Source organism: Rhinopithecus roxellana, chromosome 3 (genome assembly GCF_007565055.1).
Source record: "Rhinopithecus roxellana isolate Shanxi Qingling chromosome 3, ASM756505v1, whole genome shotgun sequence".
NCBI classification, from domain to species: domain Eukaryota; kingdom Metazoa; phylum Chordata; class Mammalia; order Primates; family Cercopithecidae; genus Rhinopithecus; species Rhinopithecus roxellana.
Genome location: NC_044551.1, coordinates 185,264,330 through 185,289,727, shown reverse-complemented (window position 1 = coordinate 185,289,727; position 25,398 = coordinate 185,264,330). Strand labels below are relative to the sequence as shown.

The 25,398-nt window shown below is 45.8% G+C and overlaps 1 protein-coding gene and 1 pseudogene across 2 annotated transcripts in view; one reads left to right on the top strand and one right to left on the bottom strand.

Moving 5' to 3' along the window:
• Nucleotides 1–8,956, bottom strand: part of CCNJL (cyclin J like) — a 60,627-nt gene extending 51,671 nt beyond the window's left edge. The window contains exons 1-2 of one of the 2 annotated variants that reach the window (XM_030927980.1): nucleotides 8,871–8,956; nucleotides 7,983–8,097 (exon numbers count right to left, since the gene is read on the bottom strand). In XM_030927980.1, coding sequence (XP_030783840.1) covers nucleotides 7,983–8,048 — 66 coding nt within the window. In that variant the 5' untranslated portion in view covers nucleotides 8,049–8,097; nucleotides 8,871–8,956. Of the gene's footprint in view, nucleotides 1–7,982; nucleotides 8,098–8,489; nucleotides 8,721–8,870 lie in introns of those variants that run through there. The other variant, XM_030927979.1, reaches the window with a different exon arrangement.
• Nucleotides 8,957–23,077: 14,121 nt separating this feature from the next.
• LOC115896566 lies at nucleotides 23,078–23,355 on the top strand (annotated as a pseudogene).
• The last annotated feature ends 2,043 nt before the right edge of the window (nucleotides 23,356–25,398 follow it).

Below are 25,398 nucleotides of genomic sequence, written 5' to 3'. Positions count from 1 at the left end.
GAGATTATAGGCACTCACCACCACACCCTGCTAATTTTTGTAGTTTTAGTAGAGACAGGGTTTCTCCATGTTGGCCAGGCTGGTCTCGAACTCCTGACCTCAAGTGAGCCATCTGCCTCAGCCTCCCAAAGTGCTGGGATTACAGGCGTAAGCCACTGCACTTGGTGGTATTTTCCATTTTTACTTAAAAAAAAAAAAAAAAAAAAGTATTGCGATGACATGCACAGAAAGGAGCACACACCAAAATGTCAACCGAGATTGTTTCCAAGTGGTAGGATCGTGAGGGGAATTTTACTTTCTTCTATTTGCTTGTATTCATTTTTGCTATTTCCTAAACAAATGCTCTGTGTGTGTGTGTGTGTGTGTGTGTGTGTAATAACTCAAAAAGAAAAAGAGAGAACAGCAGAGTTGCAGTGTCACCTCTTTCTGCCAGGTGCTCAGACATACCAGAGAACTGTTGGCTGCACTCCCTTTACCCGAGGGGCTGTGTGATTTAGGAAGACAAAGAAGTCAAGGGCAAGGGCACAGGGCCAGCTCCAAGTCTTGAATGTCCTCCCCTCCCTTAGACAGCACAGGCTTCCCCAGCCAACCAGGGTGCCCAGCCAAGTCCCTTGCCCATCTCATGATCTGGAGGCCCTGGAGATTGATGGGGTACACCCACACCCATTTTCTCCCTGGGACACCTGGGTGGCAGGAGGGGCAGGGACTGCTGTCGTGGTTTTGCAGAGGCAAGGAAGCCTTCGAAGGTAATTTGCTTCTGCCACAGATAAGGCACACTGAGACCGTGTCTTCACTGGGTATTGTGCACACATTGAGCATTTTGGTATTCTAAGACCTAAAAGACTTAAGCAACAACATCAAGTTCTGGTTCAGTTTTGTCACCAGCTTCCTCCAGAATATGGGTGAAGCATTGCAGTCAGTCTCAAAGCTAGACACTATCTTGAATGGCAGCCCATCTTGTCCCCCAACCTCATTTGCGGTTTTCAATTCTTCCCAGTCCATCTTCCATGCTCTGTATACACCTTCTAAGGCAGCTTGAATCACCTCTGCAGGTTAGACTGCAGGAAATTTCTCCTTATTCTATAAGCGCCCACACCTTCATCTCCAGGAAGGGGTCATGAGGGCAGACTGCTTAGGGTCTCACTTGAAGAACACTGTCATAAGACAGCCTTGCTATTAGAGGAGGGAAGAGCTTGTCAAAGCCAGCATTTGAGTTTTAAAGGCCTGAATGACACATTCCTGTAACTAAGTCGGGCAGACACATCCCACTGCCACAGTTTGGAACACTTTCTTTTTGGTAGATCTGGGAGCATCTTGTGATTTGGGGAAGACTTCCCCTTGAGGGATGCAGAAACTCAGAAGGAGGGGAAGGGAATGGAAAAAACCAAGTGGAGGATGACCCACCCAAATCCATGAGCCCTTTGTTGAGTATGGACCTTGGTCACTGCTTTTTATGTTTTTAGAGGAAATCTTGCTCTGTCGCCAGGCTGGAATGCAGTGGCGTGATCTCAGCTCACTGCAACAACGTCCACCTCCCGGGTTCAAGCCATGCTCCTGCCTCAGCTTCCTGAGTAGCTGGGACTATACAGGTGCATGCCACCACGCCCAGCTAATTTTTTTTTTTTTTTGTATTTTTAGTAGAGACGGGGTTTCACCTTGTTGCTCAAGATGGTCTCAATCTCTTGACCTCCTGATCCACCCACCTCAGCCTCCCAAAGTGCTGGTATTACAGGCATGAGCCACCGTCCCTGGCCAGGTCACTAATTTCTATAAGGAGACAGATATTCAGTCTTGAAGTGGGGAAATTTGAGGGATTTAGGGGAAAGAGTGAGAAAAAATACTGATGTTGGAAGAGATAAATAAAAGGGTATGCAAGCTTCAGGAGTCACTAAAAAATGATGCAGTTTTGACACGGGCTGAGGATGAGCTGGGATGAATTTCTACCACTATCCAGCTGTCAGATTTGGCAAGAGCGGGGCGCCCTGAGGTGTCCTTTTCCCTGGCAAGTTAGGGACAAGCAATGGCAGAGGTCAAATCACTTGAGGGGAGAGGCACCACACACAGGTGAGGCCCAGGCATAGCCACCCACCAGGGCCAAATAAAGGCAACCCTGGCCTAGTCATTAGCCCTTTCCATGAGCAGTGGCTCATGCCTGTGATCCCAGCACTCTGAGAGGCTGAGGTGGGTGGATCACCTGAGGTCAGCAGTTAGAGACCAGCCTGGCCAACATGGTGAAACCCCATCTCTACTAAAAATAGAAAAATTAGCTGGGTGTGGTGCGCACCTGTAATCCTAACTACTCGGGAGGCTGAGGCAGGGGAATCACTTGAACCCAGGAGGTGGTGGTTGCAGTAAGCCAAAATCACGCCACTGCTCTCCAGCCTGGGCGACAGAGCAAGACTCCGCCTAAAAAAAAAAAAAAAAAAGTAGTCTCACAGAGCTGAAGTCCTCTAAACGTGCAATGAAGTAAGCTTCAGGAAGTGGAAAAAAACGCATTAGGTGGCTGGTTGCTCTGCAGATCTCAAGTCTGGAGCAGGATGAGAAGACCCCTAAGGTATCACATGACTCCTATCCTGGGAGAAGGTAAAACCCCCAGTGGAGGAGAAGCAGGGAGCCCCTAGTCCCTGGATCCCTGGAGCCCAGGGAGATCAAGTTACCAGGTCATGTCAAGCAGAGCTTATCAACAAGGCTTTGGGAGGGAGATTTTTTTCCCTTAAGAACTCCAGAAATCCCTATATTCAGAAAGTCTTCTACACACTCAAGAAGCCTTAAGTCACAGTAGTGTCTCTGCTTACTAACATAACTACTTCCTTCTAATTAGAGAGTGAAGATTATGTGGAAAATGGGCATAAATCAAAAGGAGAAGAGTGCAAGTTATATCTACTCTGCTGCTCAGAAAATTCAGGAAGAGAAACGGGACCTCCTGTTAGAAATCTAGGAGGAATTATTGACATTTCTGTTATCTGGGCTCAACCTGCAGTTATTTTCCTAAGATCCTTAAGCTGTACTTTGGTCCAGGCCAGTAAATCTGCCCTTGTGGGTAATTGCTTTTCTAACTTCCTGCCCCACGTTACCTGACAGGAGAACATGCAGGTCTGTAGGAAGCTGGGGCGGCATCCTCCAGCAACCAGATCCTGTGCTGGACACCACAGCCAATGCTGTGGCCACACACACAAAGACTCTACTGGACAGGCCAGGGGCATCTCCTGGCAGATGCGGAAGACGAGATGAAGGACTCCCAGGAAGCGGCCCTGAACACAAGCATTCGTTCAACATTTCCCCACAAGAGTCCATTTGGGGCTGTCTCACTCTTTCGTGCACTCACAATGCCTGTGCCTGCATCAGGTGAGGCGAGGGACACCCTGAGGGCCCTCTCTGACTCAGATACTGGTCTGGGAACGCCAAGGTAACAAGGCACACCTCATATCTGCAAGGAGTTCACAGTCTAGTGGGTAGGACAAGTCACTATGCAGGGTGACAAAGATGGTGAAAGAAGCAAGGATGAGGGTGGGGCCAGGACTCATGACAAAGGAGAGGCTTGAGGGACAAGGAACGTGGCCCTCAAGCTGTGTACCATCTAATGCTCTCATTCCATCATGTATAACCAGCACTCACCAAAATCTATTAGTTCTTGGATTCAACACTCTATTAATTTTAAACTTAGGTGGATGCATCTTTCAAGAAAAAAACAAGTGGCCCCAAGTTTTAATCTGGACAGACTTGGCACAGACTTGGTTACCAGAAAAACATCACTAGCAGCCTCCTCACTGGTGACACCAGCATGGTGACAATCTGCTCCTCCTTTTGGTTCAGGGAAATGGGTCAAGGGGCACACACGTAGCAGGTAAGAAACCCTACATCCCTGTACTGGCTGGCATTCCCATCCCCAGCAGAAAGGTCAGAGGATAGGAGCTGAAGGGAGCAGGGTTCTAGGTGGGCTTCTGCAGATGCAACAGCAACAGGAAGAAGGATCCAAGGAGGAATTTAAGGGCTGAGCATGGGATAAAGGTGGCTGACTGACAGAAAGGGGAGGGAGAGATTTCTCCAGATAAATTTGGGCTGGAGGAGGGTTCAACTCCCCGCATTCACCCATCAGGATGCCAGGCTGGTTAGAGGATCTTACTGATGGGGTCTCACCCCTGGGTCCCAGCCCTCAGCAGATACATGATTTTTGGCAAACTGGTCCCTTTCCCGGCTTCAACACCATCACAGGACCAATGGTCCAACTGGCTAACAGTGCCTTTCTTACAAGGATTACCTATCGCGTGTGTGGACTCCTTGGAGGGTGGTCACAAACCTTAAGCCTTACTCTGAACAGCACTATGTGAATGGGCTATCAGTGTCTCACAGCAACCCTAAGCGGAGAGGACAATGCCTGCCAAGTACCCACCATGCACCTCACACTGTTCTTAAGTTCACTCACTTAATCCTAACATTGCTGTAAAACATTTCTCCCAGCTTACAGAGGAGGAAAGCGAAGACTGACTTATTCAACCTCCTTGTCATTCCATACACATTGGGAGGCTGTGTTCAAGGCACTGAGGTCCCCACACGGAACAAGACAGACACAGACCTCTTCTTGTGTAGCATGTATTCTAGTGTGGGAAGAAAGGCAGCAAACAAATGAAAAATAACTGCAGGCCAGGCGTGGTGGCTCACGCCTGTAATCCTAGCACTTTGGGAGGCCGAGGCGGGCAGATCACGAGGTCAGGAGTTTGAGACCAGCCTGATCAACATGGTGAAACCCCGTCTCTACTAAAAGTACAAAAATTAGCTGGGCGTGGTGGCACGCACCTATAATCCCAGCTACTCGGGAGGCTGAGGCAGGAGAACTGCATGAACCTGGGAGGCAGAGGTTGCAGTGAGCTAAGATCGCACCACTGCACTCTACCCTGGGCAACAGAGTGAGACTCCGTCTCAAAACAAAAAAACAAAAAAACAAAAAAAAACCACTTCAGATCCTGGTAAATGATTTAATAGAGTGACATGGAGAGGCAGCAAAGATTAAGGGAGACAACCAACCATGTGACAGTCTGAGAAACACAGAATCCAAATAGAGGAAAGAGCCAGTGCAAAGGCCCTGAGACATGAACAAGTTTGACTTGTTCCAGGAACAGAAAGGAGGTCAGTGTGGCTCAAGAGCAATGGAATGGAGGGTAGGGAGCGGGTAGCAGACAAGGTCAGAGAGCAGGCCAGAGCCAGGCTGTGCTGGGTATTCCACACAGTGGTGAGGACCGGGAATTGTAAGTGCAGCGGGATGACACTGGAGGTCTTTAAGCAGAGAATGACACAATCTAAATTTTGGCTATTCTGGGAAGAATGGAAGATAGGGGCCAGATTTAGAGAGGTTAAAAGAGCAGATCAGGGTTTCGCTTCCATCAATAGTGTGCATGCAATACGAAGACTTGTTTCCATGGTGTCAAGTTTTTGATACCCTGTAGTACGATGCTAGACTGGAATCTCATATCTGACGAAGTGGGGCTCCCACTGTCTCAGTGATCTCAGCTTCGCCTCCTGTGTGGGTCACGTGAGGATAACTGCTTGTGGTTGTATGGTAACAGTTACGCAGCATATATGTAAACATGCTTTTTATTCATCTGGCAATATTGAACAAAGAGTAAGCGTCAGGCACTTGTAAAGTTGTTCTACAGTGTTAGAAACATATTATCAGAGTAGACCTTTGAGGGAAAAGCAATTACTCTATTTGGGAAAAACAAAAGGCCAGCCCTCATTCCTCAAGGCGAGGCTAGTATGGCTACTAGGTTCCCCTAGTCTTCACTCTTCTTGCCAGACTCCACGAAGCCAAATTTTTGAAGAAGCATTTTCTTCTTTGAAGAGGGAGAGGAAATAAAGGAGAACAATAGCAGTATTTTGAGGAGATGGGACATTATAACCAAAGGAACTTGGGATTTGCCCTAATAAGTCCAGCTTTAAGTCAAGGTTGACCTTGGCCATCAGTCCTTGGGTGAGCTTTCTACTTCTAACCTGCAAAACTGGGACAAACCCATCTTCTCTCCGAGGAGGGGAGCCCAATAGTAAACTCACATGGCACTATGACATGACTATAGCAGTTCATGGAGAATTGCTTTTCTTGCTTCTTTGAGCAGCTAAAGGAACACTTAGGACATCCTCCTTTATGTATAAAAGGTTGGGCATTCTCAGGTAACTAAACAAATGGCATTTATTGCTCTTAGAAATCCTTCCCTCTAGAAAGGGGCAAATCAGGTCAAAGTCGTTCCTCAGAAGCTGTGAGCAAAAATGACAACCACTTGAGTCTATGATAAACAAGGAGGCCCAATTTCCAAGCAGTCCTCACTAGCTCCATTCAGCCACCACCTCCAGAAAAGGGCCAGGACCATACCCCTACCACTTTCCTTCCTTTTCAACCAAACCAACAAGACCTGGATTTTTTCTTGTCCAGATGCCTAGAATGTGCTACAGCTTGGCCACTCTGTTCTGGGAAGAAGACCAAGGGAACAGAGGAAAGCTACAGCCTTGCTGAGCAACGCAGGACAGAGACAGGTCAGCAGGTACAGAAAGACAAGACAAAAGCATTAATTGGACTGGAAGACAGCTACTCAATGAGGACAAAACACTAAGTAGCTGGTAACCCTTTAAGCAGAGCTCCTCCAGACACTCGAACAAATGCACTGACTGTGAAACCTGTGTGGGGACTCAGGTACCACACTAGGAAGACCTTTTCCTCCCTGTATTGGGCGCAACAGTGTCTCCCCAAATGTCATTTCAATCTGGAACTTCCTTCAGAATGTGACCTTACTTGGAAATGGGGTCTTTTCAGATGTAATTAAATTATTATGACATCACATTGGGTTAGGGTGGGTTCTACTCCAATGATTGGGTATCCTTGTAAGAAGAGAAAACAGACAGACACAGATAGAACCATATGACAGTGGAGGCAGAGACTAGAATGATGTACCTACAAGCTGAGGAATGCCAAGGATGACCAAGCACCAGCAAATTTAAAAGGAAGAAGGAAAGATCCTCCTCTAGAGCCTTTTGAGAGTCATGGTCCTGCTAACACTTTGATCTGGGATCTTCAGCTTCCAGAGCTGAAATAAATTTCTGTTGTTTTAAGCCCTCCAGTTTGTGTGGTCCTTTGTAATGGCAGCCCTAGGAAACCAATCCATTCACTACCTTACACCTGTTCCCCAAGTCACTCCTTGCCAGTCTCAGCCCAGGGGCTGGAGGCAAGACACACAGGCCATGCCTCCAGCCCACCTGGACTCTTCCACCTTCCCAATGCCCCTCAGCCCTTCTCTCCTTGAGGGGAGGGGTGTGCAGGGATCACATTGCAGCTGCTCCCAACCACCTTCTGCCACAGGAGGCAAACCGGCAGGGGAGTTTTTGTTTTCTTCCCTCAGCCTCCCAGTTTTGTAAGCCTCTTTCAACTACACTGGTGTTCCTTAAATTTCATTCGGTCCCATTCTAGATATACACACAGATACATGTGTTTGGCCATAACCATGTATTCCTTGTATTACCACTTATCTTTATATAGAGTCACTACTTTTACGTAAATAAATTTGCTCCAAAATAAACTGCTACATCATTATTACAATAAATGGAAAATCGCAAATGCAGAGCTTGCTAGATATATACACATTCTTAAATTACACATTAGAATGAATATACAATATTTTTTAAAGACCCCTTCACGTACTGTTTAAAATAACCTAGGGTGGCAATACTATAGGAAGTACTGCCTTAGTGGTACAGTGGCGATCTCTGACTAGTTGGCCCAGAGTTCTGAGCTCCTTATCAGAAAAACCAACTTCAATCTCTCCAATCTCCAGTCTCTAACCCCCGCCCCCAATTCCGCTCAGACACTCCGGGAGAAGGTAAAGGGTAGGAGGAAAGAAAGGCACCCGGGAGTTCTGAGTTCCCACGCAGGCGACCTGAGAACACGAAGTCGAGACCGAAGAAGGCTGTACCCAGAGTGACAAGGGCAGGGAGGGACTGACCTTCTCGCGCAGGGTGCAGTGGACGTCCGAGGCGACGCGCCCTTCCCACCACGGCTCATCCATCATCGCGTACGTAGCGCCGCTATCCGAGGCTACCCGGCTTTCAGGGCGCACCCTGCGTGGACACGGGCAACTTCAGCGGCCAGAGCGTGCCCCCAGCTCCGACCCCCGGTGTCCCTATCCTCGCTAGCCCCTGGCCCCGGGTCCGGGCGGGCGCCCCCTCCTGCGCCCGCTCAGAGGAGCTGGCGGTCGCCTACCGTCCGGGGAAGGCTGCGGTGCCCCCTCCCCTCTGCTCGCCGGACACAGGGCGATATGGAGCTGTGCAACAACTTGCAGAATTTTTATCTTCCCTTTTGCAAAAGTTGCAGAGAAAGTTGTCGACTCCGCTAGCTCGCTCGAGGCTGGGGCTCTGGCGGCGGCCACCGGCTCGCCGTCCCCAACTCCTCCCCCGCCGCCCAGCCTTTGTCCTGCTCCCACATCCTGCCCTCCAGCCGGGGCGAAACTCACGCATCCTCTCTGGGCGTGGGGGGCTGCGGACGCCGGGCCCCTCCCAGTGCCAAGCCAGCGGTGCCCTCTGGTGCCTGCCGGCCGCTGGACCCTCGCCTGGGGAGCCCCGCACTCCCGACGGCCAACTCCGAAGCCCGGCTAGCCCCGGCCGTCGCCGCGCCCCTGCGTGCGCTCGGGTCCCGCCGCGGCTCGCAGGCTCCCGGCCGCCGGGGGCCTCCCTCCCTAGCTGGGGGAATTGGGGGCCGGGCCTCGCGCATGCGCTGCCGGCGCCCCCGCGCCCCGCGGGGCGGGGGGCTGGGAATTGGAGCCTTTCTTTGCCAGCTCTGGCTCCGCTTCCTGCCCGCCCTCCTCCCTCGCTTCGGCGGAAAGCTTCCCTCTCACCTTCGCTGAAGCTAGTGGTGGCCTTCTGGGCACCCCGCCGACTTGCGCGGGGAGCAAAGGGACCGCGGCGCAAAGGGACCGCGGCGCCACCTGCGCGCACCACGCTTGAAACGTGCGGGCAGGACGCCCTCAGAAAGTTCTGCCTTCCGCGCGCACTGCTCTAGCCCTCCTTACATCGGTTCCACCTGTTTTTCTTTTTCTCTTTTTTTTTTTCTGTTTTGTTGTTGTTGTTGTTGTTGTTGTTTTGTTTTTGCTTTTTTGTTTGTTTTCCTCTTCTTTTAAACCTGCCCTGCCATGGGGAGGTAGATTTCCAAACGGACAATTCCTGTTAAAGCTGCAGAAAAATCACCCTTGTTCACCCACGAGTCCCTAATTCTAAAGGAGCCTAAGTCACTGGTATTTACTGTGCGCCTGCCGAATATTTCTCCACACCTCACGCTGGAGGAAAACCAGGCTTTTTTGCCGGGTCCGGTGGATGGAGAACATTGTCTTTTTAGTCCAGTCGATTGTTTTTGGAAAGTCATTCTTTTGAGTCAGGCCATCTGATGGCATAGCATTGGGCTATCCTTCTTGGCTGATTGATATTTGTGATAGTTTTGATCCACCTACCAACTGGGTGATTTTTGTCAAGTTCCTCAAACTCAGAGCCTCGTGTGTGAAATGGGAATGAAAGTTGCACCAACTTGCTGAAAATTAAATGAGATAATGCGTGTAAAGGGATAATCGCTACACCAGGTATAAAGTGAACACTCAATAAATAACTCCGACTGAAGAGCCTTTAGTTTCTGACTGCTTTCCTGCACATGAAGACCCACCTGGAAAAAATTAAATCAACTTTGATAAGCTTCAATTGGACCTTGAAGAGTAGTTTTAATGTAAAGCGGACAAACAAAAAACTATTTTGAAAGTGTAAGATATCAAAAAATAAACTGAATAAATGTGCAGGCTCTTAAGACGTTACAAAGGGTGAAACACAATAAGGCTTGAACGAATAGAGGTACAAACACCAACTTCACCCAAATTACTCTATGTAATAAAATTTTAATGGTTGTGCATAGATTGGTGGAGGGGGCACTTAACATGTTTTCTAACATTCACATGGGAGAATATCTGTGAGAAAAGCTAAGAAATTTATCTTTTAAAAACGGGGGGGATGGCGGGGCGTGGTGGCTCACACCTGTAATCCCAACACTTTGGGAGGCCGAGGGCGAGCAGATCACCCGCGGTCAGGAGTTTGAGACAAAACTGGCTAACATGGTGAAACCCTGTTTCTACTAAAAATACAAAAAATTAGCCAGGCATGGTGGTGCACGCCTATAATCCCAGCTACCCGGTAGGCTGAGGCAGGAGAATCACTTGAATCCGGGAAGCGGAGGTTGCAGTGAGCGGAGATCGTGCCATTGCACTCCAGCTTGGGCAACAAGAGCAAAACTCCATCTCAATAAACAAACAAACAAAAAAACTGGGGAGATAGACCTGTATTATCAAATCTTAAAGCATATTGCAACACTATAGTTAGAACAGTGTAGTGTTGACACAAGAATGGATGGATTAAGCATCAGTGGAATAACTGGAAAGTTAGGAACATTTAATATACTTAAAAATTCACTGTATGATAAATGTGGCATTTCACTTTGTTGGGACAAGTATAAATGGCTAAATTATTTAATAAATTAGGTTGCGGAAAAAAGTAAAACTAAGGACTTGTTTAAATATCACCAAAGTAAATATAAGAACTTAGAGAACTACAAACAAGCAAATCACAAGAGAAGAAGAAGAAAACATACACGAAGTACACGGAGGGGAAGGCCTAGATATTAAGGCATAGGAAGAACCCAAAGGCAAGGTGAGTAGACATATTTGAATAAATGTGCAAGATCTAGATATATCAATTATCATTACCAAAAAGGCAAATGATAAATTTGAGAAAATGTTTTTAACAAATGTGACAAAAGGTTGATGTTACTTTCCAGACCTCTGATAAATCTGTATGTAAAACATTAACACCCTACATGCAGAAATGGATGCAGGACATGAATAGGTATGCCGTCAAAGAAGGAATTCATATGGATAGATGTTATTTTTAAAATGCTCATACTCCCTCGCACACAAATTAAAAGCTTTTTTAAAAAAAACAGTGGGGCACTTTTTTGTTAAGGACTTTTGGTAAATACACAGTGTTGTTGGGAATATAAATTAATACCATCTTTCTGAAAGACAACATAAATCAAAACATTTTAAACTGTATTACTTGATCAAACTCTTCCACCTGTAGAAATTTATTCTTTTTAAAAAAGCAGGTTTATTTCAAAGGTGTTTCATCAAAAATGCTTTTTCATTATAGTGAACCATTAGAACAGGGAACTGGTTTAATAATTATTTGTCTCGTAAAAACATTTTTAAAATGATGCAAAATGAATTGGAGAAAATGTTTATAATTTATTAAATAAAAAGGATAAACTGGGCTGGGCACGGTGGCTCATGCCTGCAATCCTAGCACATTGGGAGGCTGAGGTGGGAGAATTGCATGAGGCCAGGAGTTCAAGACCAGCTTGGGCAACATAGCAAGGCCCCCCGCCCCAAAACACACACACGCTAGCCAGGTGTGGTGGTATACACCTGTAGTCTTAGCTGCTCGGAAAGTTGAAATAGAAGAATCACTTGAGCACCAAAAGTTGAGGCAGCAGTGAGCCATGATTGTACCACTGCACACCAGCCTGGGCAACAGAGCAAGACGATGCCTCTGAAAACAAAAACAAGAGAAAGAATAGGCTGTCTTTAAGGGGATGAATAAAAACAAAAAAAGATTAGAGTATGATCCCAGTTAAACTACATTCATGCACACACACATATGCAAAAATATTAACTGTGTAATCAGAGTGGTAGGATTATGGTACATTTTAATTTACTTTTTTTCCTAAGACTTCTGTATTTTCTAGATTTTCAACAAGAAATATGCATTATTTCATAACCAGAAAAAAAGAGTGAATGTTACTTTAAAATAATCACCTGACATATCAATATGTACTAGAGGGTTCTTCCATTCAACAACAATGAAGAGCATTGATGTTTTGTTTTGTTTTTCATAGCAGTATTATTCCTTTCCCAATCTTTCTATGCTGGGTACATTGAAAGAAGATAGGCCTTTATTATTCACTAATTTGTACTGCCCTTTTCCTAAACTTCAGCTATCAATTATCAGGAGTTTGGATAACTGAGAGGGAAAGCAAAAACTTTGGGCTTTTCTCCAGGGGCTATTTCAGTAAGATTCTAAGCATAGTCATTCCACACCCCTTTGTGTATCATTCTCCAGAGTCCCTCATTTTCTCAGTATTTCTGAAGAGTAAATATACATTGCACCAGTAAACTGATGGTTTTGTGCTGAGTCACAGTCCACAGGTGCCTTTAGCAGAGAAGGCTTCCTGTGCCGGGCAGCAGGAAGTACCAATGCAACTGGAATCACTTCTCCCATCCACCCCCAACCAAGCCAAGAAGAAGTATTAATTAAGCCATTCAAAAACTAAACTTTTATTAAGTGCTTACCATGAGTCAGTTACCATCCCCCCACCCTCAACCTCTGAAACTCACAGGTTGGGAACGACAGATTTAGAGCAAGTGCATTCTACTTATCTTCAGCTTTCTTATGTATCCCTAAAAAAATAAAAATCTGCCCTTTTCAATCTTCCTTAGAGGACAAATTGGTCTAATATTTTCACTGTAATATTATGAACTTCCCAGTTTGCGCTGAACTTTCCTTTTGCTTTTCATATGATACAAACTCTCAAACGTGGCAAAATGTACATGTTCTCCCCCTGGCCCCAGGCCTTGTTCTCCTCCTCCCCAGCGATAACCAGAGTCTTATGTTTCCTTCCGAAGTGATTTATGCATTTACGTAGACATTCATGCCTTTTCTTCCTTTTACATGAATGGTAGCATACTCTACACATCCTCGTGTGCCTTACTGTTTTCTGTTTTGTTGTTTCATGGCAGTGCCCAAAGAACTGCATGGCATCCCGTAATCCCATAGTATGGATCCATCATAAGGTATGGACATTTAGCCTGGGAATGGCCATACATTTCTAGCCTTCTGCTTCCATATAACCACATTGCAGTGAGTATTTGCTTCCATGTAACCATACTGCAGTGAATATCCTGACAGAGGATATAAAGCATATAAATTCCTCAAATACTCAGCTGTCCAGGGGAAGTTGAGGCATATACTTTGAATAGCGTTTCCTCGTGGTGTTAATGGTTTGCACTACTCCATTCAGGACCAAAAGCATGAAGTTTGGCTTGGTTTATAGACACAGACGGAAGACATCTGCCTTATTACCACTTTGATCTTTAACCAAAAACCAATCCAGTGCCTTTAAACGAGTTTTAATTGTGTGGTCTACTTAGTCAAGAGAACATTTGCCAAATCCTTTATGATCCTTGACTACAAGTTCTTGAGATATGAGTCGGCAGATTAGGTCTGAGAACCAGGCAGGAAGAATAAAAAAGCAGCATTTTGCAAGCAGAACTCAAAACCTAGGACATTTATAAAGCTGGTCCACATTACTTTTTTAAATTTAAAAAGGCACAGACGGAATAAGTGAAAAATAAACCTACCTCTCACCCAGGGCCAGCTCCATGCATATAGAAAATTTTATCGTTGAACCTGTGTTTTGTAAATGAAGTCCTTCGGGACAGTGGAGCATGCAGGGAGCAGAGGAGACAAGTGTCTGCCATTCCATGCTCTCTGTTTGCATGTGCTATTCCCCATGCCTCATGAGCACAGAATTCCAGTGGACCTGTGATGCATGGAGTTTGGTGACATTCAAAGGGAGCAGAAGGTCAGTGGATCATGTGTACAAGTGGGCATGGGGCGGGGGGAGTACCTGAGAGGCTGTGCTTTCTATTTGAACTAGACGTTGCTTTGGAACACAGAAAGAAGGTGTTATCAGTTTCTGGGGCTGCCCTAACAAAGTACAACAATGGGATGGCATGAAACAACAGAACTTTCTTCTTTCACAGTTCTGGGTACTAGAAGTCCCAAATCAGGGTGTCAGTAGGGCCACACTCCCTCTGAAAACTCTAAGGAAAAATTCTTTCTTCCTCTTCCTGGTTTTTGGGGTTGGCCAGGGATTACAACTTGAATCCCTTGTTCTTCCTTGGCTTATAGCTACAGCACTCCAAACTCTGCCTGTGTCTTCACGCGGGCTTCTTCTCTCTCTCTTCACATAGCCACTTCTTCTCCTCCTCCTCCTCCTCCTCCTTCTTCTTATTCTTTTGAGACGGAGTCTCACTCTGTTGCCAGGCTAGAGTGCAGTGGCATAATCTCAGCTCACTGCAACCTCTGCCTCCAGGGTTCAAGAAATTCCCCTGCCTCAGCCTCCCCAGTAGCTGGGATTACAGGCACGCACCACCATGCCTGGCTAATTTTTGTATTTTTAGTAGAGACAGGGTTTCACCATGTTGACCAGACTGGTCTGGAACTCCTGACCTCAGGTGTTCTACCCACCTTGGCCTCTCAAAGTGCTGGAATTACAGGCGTGAGCCACCGCGCCTGGCCATGTCTTCTTATAAGGACACCGGTCATATTGGACTAAGGGTTCACCCTACTCAATATGACCTCATCTGAACTAATGACATCTGCAATGAACCTATTTCCTAAAAAGGTCACATTCTGAGCTATTGAAGGTTAAGACTTCAACCTATCTTTTGTGGAGGTACACCATTCAACCCATAACAGAAGGCAGTAGTATTCTAGGAAACATGAATGACCAGGGAACCCTATCATATGCTTTCTTAGGGGTGTTACTTTCCTGTGTTAGGCAACCATGTATTACGACATAGATAGAAAGGGAAAAATGGGGCAACCCATAGTTCCTCTTCCTTCAGCTCTTCCTTACTCATTGGTATTATGCCTGAGGTAGGGAGTATTGATTGGCTGTGCACGTATCAAGAGTGAAATAAAAATAGTTAACTTAATTTTGTGCAGTGTTTTCACCGTTAAGGAAAGAATGAAATATATACACATGTTCAAGCTACAAAATACAAATTGTGTAATTTCAGTGATTTTGCATGTGAGTTGTGTTCTTATTTTTGCATTTAAAACTGGCATTGCATAATATAAAGATAAATGATAAAAATTCATGCTAATACTTTAAGTTTTGAATTTTTCTTTACTGAAAATGACATTAAATAGCATATTTTTAAAATATCTCAATAAAAAATTTTTAAAAAGAACTCACAACAAGTTGAGAAAGAGCTCTATAAACTGTCTCACACTGCTCCCAACCTGTCCCACCTGACTGCCATCCCAGAAGAAATTGATTTATGTTTCCTACTAAAGATATTCTCTCTTTCTCTTTTGTTTTAAGAGACAGAGTTTTGCTCTGTCATCCAGGCTGGAGTGCAGTGGTATGATCATAGCTCACTGTAGCCTGGAACTCCTGGGCTCAACAAGGGATCCTCCTGCCTCAGCCTCCTGGGTAGCTGGGACTACAAGCAAGGGTCACCTCGCCCAGCCCATGCTGTTTTTAACCTGAAGTCACCTATCCCCTTTTGTGAGTAATCCTTGTGGCAAAGCTTTCCCCCTTGCTAGTAATGTATTTTTGTTGATAAATACGAGAAAATTTATCATTTGTGGCATGCTTAGCATATGCCAGGCACTGTGATACATGTCCAAGCAATCACTGAGAGCAGGCTTCCCTACTTCCCAAATAATTGTCCATTGCCTTTCTTCCTGTTCTCCCACACCTCCATCTATTTACCCCACACACTTCAGGTTCCTTGAAGACAAGACTTGTATCTTTTCCGTATTTGTATCCCCAACATCTAGCCCAGTGCCTGCAGTAAAGGACGTGGTCAATATAGGTTTACCAAAGTAATAAACAATGGGTCAGGCACAGTGACTCAAGTCTGGAATCCCAGTACATTGGGAGGTTGAGGTGGGAGGATCACCTGAGTCCAGTAGCTTAAGATGAGCCCAGGAAACATAGTGAGACCCTGTTTCTACCATTTTGTTGTTGTTGTTGTTTTTGATTTAGCCAGGTGTGGTGGTGTGCGAGTCTGTTAGTACCAGCTACTTGGGAGGTTGAGGTAGAGAGATGGTGGCTGCAGTAAGCCCTGATCTCGCCACTGCAGTCCAGCCTGAGCAACAGAGCAAGACCCTGTCTCAATAAACAAATAAAGAAATAAACGATGGACACATGGATAGTGGAGCTAATGGGGGCCTATGAGAATCACCTGGCCCAGACTTCAGACTGGTCAGGAGTTACTGTCCTCACTTTTCAAATGAGATCTGGAAAGTGTGTGACCCTCTATGGGCCACTTATGCTCTTTGGATCTCCTTGTCCATATTAGTAAAATGAGAAAACTACTCTTTCCTTAAAGGACTGTTGTATGACGTGAAGAATCATGAAGTATAAATTGCTCTCTAATATTTTGTCATCCATAATAATAACAGAGCAGGCCAGAACCTTCTGATGACATTGCTCTTTGGAGCCTGAAGCAAGCTCTGTGAACCCATGCTGAGGCTTGAGTGAGTAGCCTTCCTTCCGTGGGCCTCAGTTTCTCCTTCTGTGAAAGGAGGGGCTGGGATTTGATCCCAGAGGACACAAACCCAGGGGAATAAGAGGGTCAGGAAGACAACATAAACAAGAAGATGACTTACAGCCCTCCTGGTCTAACTTCCCCCACTCCCCAACCTTTGGAAGAAACTTGGAGGGAGAGAAGTATTCCTCTTTGTGAGGAAACAAAAAAGCCTGAGTTTGACAGTCAGTGTCCACACCAGCCACAGGGCCAGGAAGCACTGTGGAGCGATGAGGACTGTGGTCGACAAGTGGGCACGTGCTGCATCCAGGGTGGGAGCACCTTCTGCATCCCCTCAGATTGTTATAGCTTGGGAATTGGTGCCCACTATTGGCAGATTGTTTGACTTTAAAAGAAAGAGGAAATTGAGGCTGGGCATGGTGGCTCAAGCCTGTAATCCCAGCACTTTGGGAGGCCGAGACGGGCGGATCATGAGATTAGGAGATGGAGACCATCCTGGCTAACACAGTGAAACCCCGTCTCTACTAAAAATACAAAAAGAAATTAGCTGGGCGTGGTGGCGGGCACCTGTAGTCCCAGCTACTCGGGAGGCTGAGGCAGGAGAATGGCGTGAACCCAGGAGGTGGAGCTTGCGGTGAGCTGAGATTGCACTACTGCACTCAAGCCTGGGAGACAGAGCAAGACTCCGTCTCAAAAAACAAACGAAAAAAAGACAGAGGAAATGGAGATATCTCCTGATTTTAAAAATACTGGCTTGACTTTGCCTTGCCTTGCTTCTCCTTCCTTCCTTCCTTCCTTCCTTCCTTCCTTCCTTCCTTCCTTCCTTCCTTCCTTCCTTCCTTCCTTCCTTCCTTCCTCCCTCCCTCCCTCCCTCCCTCCCTCCTTCCTTCTTCTTTCTTTTTCTTTCTTTTTCTTCTTTCTTCTTTCTCCCTTCCCTCCCTCCCTCCCTCCCTCCCTCCCTCCCTCCCTTCCTTCCTTCCTTCCTTCCTTCCTTCCTTCCTTCCCTCCTTCTTTCTTTTTTTTTTTTTTCCCAATGTGGGCGACACACCGCATCAGCCCTGGCTTGGGAACCCTGGCGTAGGTGCATTCTAGGAGCCCTCCAGCCTGGCAGGGATTCTGCAGGGAACAACAGGATAAGACCTTTCCAGACTCCAGGAGGAGGAAATAAAAGGCACCATTAACTTCAAAGCTCCTGAGCCTGACAGCCGGCTCCTCCAACAGACAATAAACAGGAAGGAGACTGAGACTGTACAGTGAAAGGTGACCAGACAAGCCTGCCGGGGGAACTTCGCGCCTAGAAGTTCCTCACTGCCAGCAGCAGGGCGCTGCTTTCCTGGGGCCACCTGGATGCCACAAAGCTACCTTCTATGAGGTGCTTTCATAACTTCCAGGGCTGCAAAGACACAAAGTCCAAGAGCCAAGGATTATGGTAGCAGCCGCTCAGCTGAGGGGACTCAGGCTGCGGGTGGAGAAGGGTTGGGAAATCTATGAAAAAATGTATTGGTTACACAAGTATCATTCTCCTTGTACCACTATTAAAGCATGATTAAAATATTATTAAGATCCTGGCCGGGCGGAGTGGCTCAGGCCTGTAATCCCAGCACTTTGGGAGCCTGAGGTGGGTAGATCAGGAGTTCGAGACCAGCCTTGCCTGCATGGTGAAACCCTGTCTCCACTAAAAAAATACAACAAAAAAATTAGTCGGGCATGGACCCGAGATGGTGCCACTGCACTCCAGCCTGGGCGACAGAGTGAGACTCTGTCTCGAAAAATATGTATATTATTAAGATTCTGAACAACACCTTCCCCCACCCCGGCCCCTACCAGCAGGTTAACCACTGTGATATCGATGGAATGGTCTTTGGCCAGGCACATAGGCAGTAGGGGTGAGGGAAGGCAGACCAGGTCACAGCCTACTGTAATAATCTGGCTGAGAGATGGGGTTGGCTTGGGGAGGGGGAAGAGGTAAAGGGAGTGAGGAGGGGCCAGATCCTGAGCATAGTTAGAAATAGGAGCCTATAGGATCTGCTGATGGACTAGATGTGTGGTGTAAGAGAAAGAAATCAGATGACTCCAGGTTTTAGCTCTGAGCACCTAAAGGGTGAAGTTCCCATTTACTGACATGTGGAACTTAATCACGTCTCCCAGGACATTGTTGATATATTGCCCTCTTCCCTCTTTTCCCAACCCAGCCTGCTTCCACCAGCTGAGTAGTTACAGCTAAGGCTCTAAGACTGCCCCAGACTTCAATGTTGACTTTGATTTTTTTCTAGTTAACGATCTCAAGCAAGTTAGTTAACCCCAGATTCTTTCTTTCCAAAACGGGGATAATAATAGTGCTGCCTTTATAGAGTTATATGAAGGTCAAATGATATGATGCCTGGTATATAAAGGGTGTTGAATAAGTGTGAGCCAAAATTACTGTGTAATCATTAAGTTGTTATTGTATGTATACATAGTTTCCTAGCCTGCTACTTCTAAGCCCAAAATGATCTCATGAGCATTTTTCATGAGATACCTTTAAAAATGTCCCTTGGCTGGGCGCGGTGGCTCACACCTGTAATCCCAGCACTTTGGGAGGCTGAGGCAGGTGGATCACAAGGTCAGGAGCTTGAGACCAGCCTGGCCAATATGGTGAAACCCCATCTCTACTAAAACTACAAAAATTAGCCAGGCGTGGTTGCACAGCTTGCCTGTAGTCCCACCTACTTGGGAGGCTGAGGCAGAGGACTTGCTTGAAACAGGCAGGCAGAGGGAGGTTGCGGTGAGCCGAGATTACGCGACTGCACTCCAACCTGGGAGACAGAACGACACTCCGTCTCAAATAAAATAAAATAAAATAAAATAAAATAAAATAAAATAAAATAAAATAGAATAAAACATCCCTCAAGGCCGGTTGCGGTGGCTCACGCCTGCAATCCCAGCACTTTGGGAGGCTGAGGCAAGTGGATCACAAGGTCAGGAGCTTGAGACCAGCCTGGCCAATATGGTGAAACCCTGTCTTTACTAAAAACATACAAAAATTAGCTGGGTGTGGTGGCAGGTGACTGTAGTCCCAGCTACTCGGGAGGCTAAGGCAGGAGAATTGCTTGAACCCGGGAGGCGGAGATTACAGTGAGCTGAGATCGTGACGCTGCACTCCAGCCTAGGGGACAGAGCGAGACTCCATCTCAAAAAAAAAAAAAAAAAAAAATGTCCCTCAAAAGTTTGTTTGTTTGTTTAGAAGCAGGGTCTATGTTGCCCAGGCTGGTCTTGAACTCCTGGCCTCTAGCAAACCTCCTACCTCAGCCTCTCAAGTAGCTGGAATTATGGGTGTGAGCCACCATGGCAGGCTCAAAAAACATTTTTGCTTAGCTACATAATATTCCATCATATAGGCAATTCATGTATTTAACCAGTCTTTAATTTTAGGTATTTTAAATATGGCTAAGCTTATTGGCAGCTCATGCTGTTTCTGGTTTTTCTCTGTGCATTGTAAACGACACTGAGATGAAAATCCTAATAACATCCTTTCTTTATGCTTCTCCAATATCTGAGGATACACTCCTAGAAGTGAAATTGTTGTGACGAAGGCTGTGACAGTTAATTTTGTGCCTCCACTTGACTGGGCCAGGGGGTGCCCACATATTTAGTTAAACACTGATCTGGGTATGTCTGTGAGGGTTTCTAGAGTATATTTGAATTAGTGGACTGAGGGAGGCTGACTGCCCTCCCCAGTGTGGTGGGCCTCACCCAGTCAGTTGAAGACCTGAATAAAATAAAAAGGCTGAATAAAACAGAATTTCTTTTTCTGCCTGTCTTTGAGTTGGGACATTGATTTTTCCCACCTTAGGACTCAGATTGAAACATTGGCTGTCCCTGGGTTTCAAGCTCACCAGCATTCCGACGGGAACTATCCCCAAGACTCTTCTGGTACTCAGGCCTGTGGGCTTGGGCTGGAGCTACACCCTCAGACCTCATGGGTCTCCAGCTTGCCAACTACAGATCTTGCGACTTGTCAGCCTGCATGAACATATTAATCAATTCCTTATAATCAATTAATCCATTTGTCTTCTATTGGTTCTGGTTCTCTAGAAAAGCTTGACTTATACAAAGTATAGGAATAGTTTTAAGATTTCTGAAATAAATTATGAATTGACCTCCAGAAGGCTATACCAAAACACATCCCCATCAATAATGCTAAAAAGTGGACTCTCACCAAGACTAAGTCATTGTTAAATCTATCTATCTGGCTGGGTGCGGTGGCTCACGCCTGTAATCCCAGCACTTTGGGAGGTCGAGGCAGGCGGATCACCTGTGGTCAGGAGTTCTAGACTAGCCTGGCCAACATGGTGAAACCCTGTCTCTATTAAAAATACAAAAATGAGCCAGGCGTGGTGGCAGGCGCCTATAATTCCTGCTACTAACGAGGCTGAAGCAGGAGAATTGCTTGAACCCAGGAGGCAAAAGTTGCAGTGAGCTGAAATTGTGCCATTGCACTCCAACCTGGGCAACGAGAGCAAAACTCGGTCTCCAGAAAACAAAAACAAAAACAAGAAAAGACGCCAAAAACTGTCTGTCTGTCTATCTATCTATCTATCTATCTATCTATCTATCTATCTATCTATAATAAATACATATTTAGAATCAGTGTTTCCTCAAATTGATTATGAAATTGAATATATCATTGTAGTTCACATTTATTTGCTCTCCAGCAAGACTGGTGTTTTCTGAATGTGAATATCTGTCATATGTATTTCTTCTTCTACAAACTGTCCTTTACCAATCTTTCTGTTGGTGTTTTAGAGTTTTGCTAAAGGAAGAATTAGTTATGCATTAAAACTAACGATCCTTGGTCTGTTGAATTTGTTACACATGTTTTTCCTTCTGTCTTTACATTTTGTGTTGGGCTTTTATGACCTACACTGTAGAATACATGCAGCCAGACCTTTTCTCCCTTTGCAAGAGCATATGCTTCCAGGGCACTTGGTGTGTGTGCTCATGGTTACCGGGTTCCAGGCCTGCCTCTGCCCTAGCTTGCTCTGTGGCCTTGGGCAAGTGACATCTCCCAGGTCACAGCCTCCCCATCTGTCAATGGGGGCAGAGGTGGTCAGACCTCTGAGCTTCCTGCTAGCTCTGGCATCCTATGATTTTCGTTTTTGAGCTAGTGGGCATGTTGGCTCTGAGTTAAGAGCTCATTTCAAGAAATAGTTACTGCCTAGTACAACAGTCTGTTAACTAGTCTCCCCATTTTTGATTGCTCTATGCCTAGTTGTTAATGGGCATTGCTAACGCCAGCTTCCCTACAGTGCAGTTTTGAGCAGTCCATAAACCAGACTCCAGCCCCCTCAGCAGTCATTGGTCTCCCTTCCTGCTTGCCCAGTCTTACTGCCTGCTGCTCCCTGTCAAAATGAGTATTTGTGGTTCCTCAGATATTTTTGCTCATACTATTGCTTTTGCTGGAAATGTTACCACATGGTAAATTTTGTATGGAAAAACTTTACCTAACTTTTAAATCCCAGCTAAGCACCATCTCCTCCATTAAGCCATTAGTGATTATTGCCCATTCCAGGGGAATTTGTCACTCTTTTGAACTACAGTATTTTCCACATGCCATGGGTATTATGGTTGTTGACATTTATGTCCTATTTACTGAACAAAAGCATACACATATTTCAGGCAATATAAGCAAGCAAACTGGCAGCCATACTGTATTTTCAGAATTGGGAAATTTTTTTTACATAAAAATCCCGATTTTCATCTTCTCTTGAAAGGTCAGAAGATCTAGCTTACATCCTCAAAGACAGGTCAGCAAGCCAGAGCCTGTGGGCCAAATCTGACCTGGCCTCTGTTTTTAGAAATAAAGTTTGATTGGAACACAGCCCCACCCATTTATTTGTATATTCACAGTGGATGCTTTCCTTTTACTGTGACAGGGGTGAGTAGTTGAGACAGAGACTCTATGGCCTAGAAAGCCTATTTACTACCCAGCCCTTTACAAAAAAGTTTGCCAACTCCTGCTACAAGGCACCAACTGCGGAGCATGCACGTGCCCCAGGACCTCTTCCTACTCTCTATCAGACCTGGCCAGTTGCGAGTATTTATCCTGTCTTCTAAGGCCTTTGAAACATTAGTTTTTCATTCTTCTTAATCCTCTTGATCATATCCTAACACAATATGAAAGCCATTATGCCGGGTGTGGTGTGGGGGCCCATGCCTGCAATCCAAACACTTTAGAAGGCTGAGGCAGGTGGATCATCTGAGGTCAGGAGTTTGAGATTAGCCTGGCCAACATGGTGAAACCCTGTCTCTACTAAAAATACAAAAATTAGCCAGGCATGGTGGCGCACGTCTGTAACTCTAGCTACTTGGGTGGCTGAGGCAGAAGAATCACTTGAATCCAGGAGGTGAAGGTTGCAGTGAGCTAAGATTGCACCACTGCATTCTAGCCTGGGCAACAGAGCTAGACTCTGTCACCGAAAAGAAAAAAAAAAAAAATTAAAAAAGCCATTATGTCATCTAGGCAAGGCAATCTCTAAAATAAATATTCAAAATCATTACACTGCCAATATAAATTAAATGATCAACTCTAATAACAGTCCTCAGTAACTATAGCTACTGATAAAGTAGGTTCTTAGAGTTAAAAGCTTGAAATCAGTGTGTAGGTGTGCTCTTTGTGGAATTCCACCATGGCATACTGCGGCCAGGGCCAGAAAGTGCAGAAGGCTATGGTGTAGCCGTCAATCTCATCTTCAGATACTTACAAAACAGATCGCGGATTCAGGTGTGGCTCTATAAGCAAGTGAATACGCGGATAGAAGGCTGTATCATTAGTTTTGATGAGTATATGAAACTTGTATTAGATGATGCAGAAGAGATCTATTCTAAAACAAAGTCAAGACTACAACTGGGTCGGATCATGCTAAAAGGACATAATATTACTCTGCTACAAAGTTTCTCCAACTAGAAATGATCAATGAAGTGAGAAATTGTTGAAATGGATACAGTTTGCTTTTAGATGTCCTTTGACCAATATGAACATTTATTCGTATTGTTTTGATTACTCTTATGTTATTACAAGATGGCAATACATGCTATGGGATTGTTTGTATTTTAACAAACAAAAAAAAGCTCGAAGTCTAAAGTCAGATTGCCTAGACTCATATTCCAGCTGTGCCAAAGACCGGGTGAGTCTTTGTTTCCTCATCTGAAAATGAGGATAACAGCAGTGCCTACCCTTGGATTGATGAAAGGAGTCCATTCAACTAATATTTAGTGATAGCTACTTTGTGTCAGGCACTATGCTAGGCTCTTGGGATACAATAGTGAGCAGAAATGGCCACATTTCCACTTAGGAAGAGCTTAACTTAGGAAGAGGTTGGGGGAAGTGGAGCAGGCAGCAGACACCACTGGTGCCTGTTGTTCAGCCACTTGGGCCACCACTGAGTTCAGCCACAGCAGGGGGTGAAAGTTCCGACTCTTCTCTGGCTGCCAAAGCCTTCTCCAGTGCAGCAACGTAGCTGGAACCAGTTTGGCTGTCAGGCAAGCACAACCTAGAAGGGAGGAATTAACGCCCAGAGGCAACCCCCAACAAGGTGGGCCGGGAGTCGGCGATAGAGGATATGGCTCCTGTTCTTCAGAAGAACAACTCTGGAAGGCATTCTGTATGACCCTCGTCAGAGGTCCTGGCATGATAAAACTCCAGAGTAAGGAGAGAGGCTAGTAACACCCTCACATTGACTTTGCACTTTTGCTATCTCACCTTCCCTGCTTTCTGGCAACATTATCCAAATAAACTATCCGCATCCAAACCTTTGTTTCAGTCTCTGCTTCCGAGGAAATCCAAAGTAGAACAAATCGTAAACAAACAAAAACAAGAAAATACAAAAGAGTAGTAAGTGCCATGCAGAGAATGAAAACAGGTGTGAATAAAGTGAGTGATCAGAGACCCCTGACACTGGGGCCATGGAAGGCCTCCATTGAGAGCTGAGTGACAGGAGGAATCCAGCCATGCCCCGGGTGGAGGATGAATACTCTGCAGAGGGAACAGCTGGTGCAGAGGCTCACAGCAGGAGTGTGCGTGGCATGTTAAATGAGAGAAAGGACAGCGAACCTGGAATTTAGTGGCTGAGGAAATGAGGTGAAGAGGAAGGCCAGATTGTGAGGGACTTTGCTGTAACCCAGGTATATTGATTTGGGACTTTATTCTAAATGCCATGGATGAGAAGTCATGGGAAGATTTTAAACACAGGAGGAACAGGGATTAATCTTCAGTTTCAAAATATCACCCTGGCTGCAGCGTGAGAGTGAGTTAGAGTAGACAGGGAGTAGAAACAGGACACCCGTTCAGGAAGCTACTGCACGACTCCAGGCAAGTGATGCCGGTGGCTTGGACTGGTGTTGGAACAATGTGGATGAAGAGAAATAGACGATTTGGGATATGTTTTGTAAATAATAATGGTGGGCTGGGCATGGTGGCTCAAGCCTGTAATCCCAGCACTTTGGGAGGTCAAGGCAGTAAGATCGTTTGAGCTCAGGAGTTCAAGACCAGCCTGGCCAATATGGTGAAACCCTGTCTCTACTAAAAATACAAAAAAAAAAAAAAAAAAACACAAAAAGCCAGTCGTGGTGGTGTGTGCCTGTAGTCCCAACTATTCGGGAGGCTGAGGGAGAAGAATTGCTTGAATCCAGGAGGCAGAGGTTGCAGTGAGCTGAGAGCGTGCCACTGCACTCCAGCCTGGGTGACAGAGCAAGACCGTCTCAAAAAAAAAGAAAAAAAAAAAAAAGAAAAGAAAAAATGAATAATGGCAACACACCAGGCCCTACTATATGCACAGAAATATTGAGTAACTTATCCAAGGTTGCCCAGGGCAGAGATTTGAACCAAGATCATCTGATTCCACAGTCTGTACTCTTCCACTAGGCTCCCCTGCCTCACTAGAATCTACCCCCTGGCTGAGGAATCTGACATGGAGGTAAAGGGAAGAGGAAGTTAGGAATCAAGCCACAG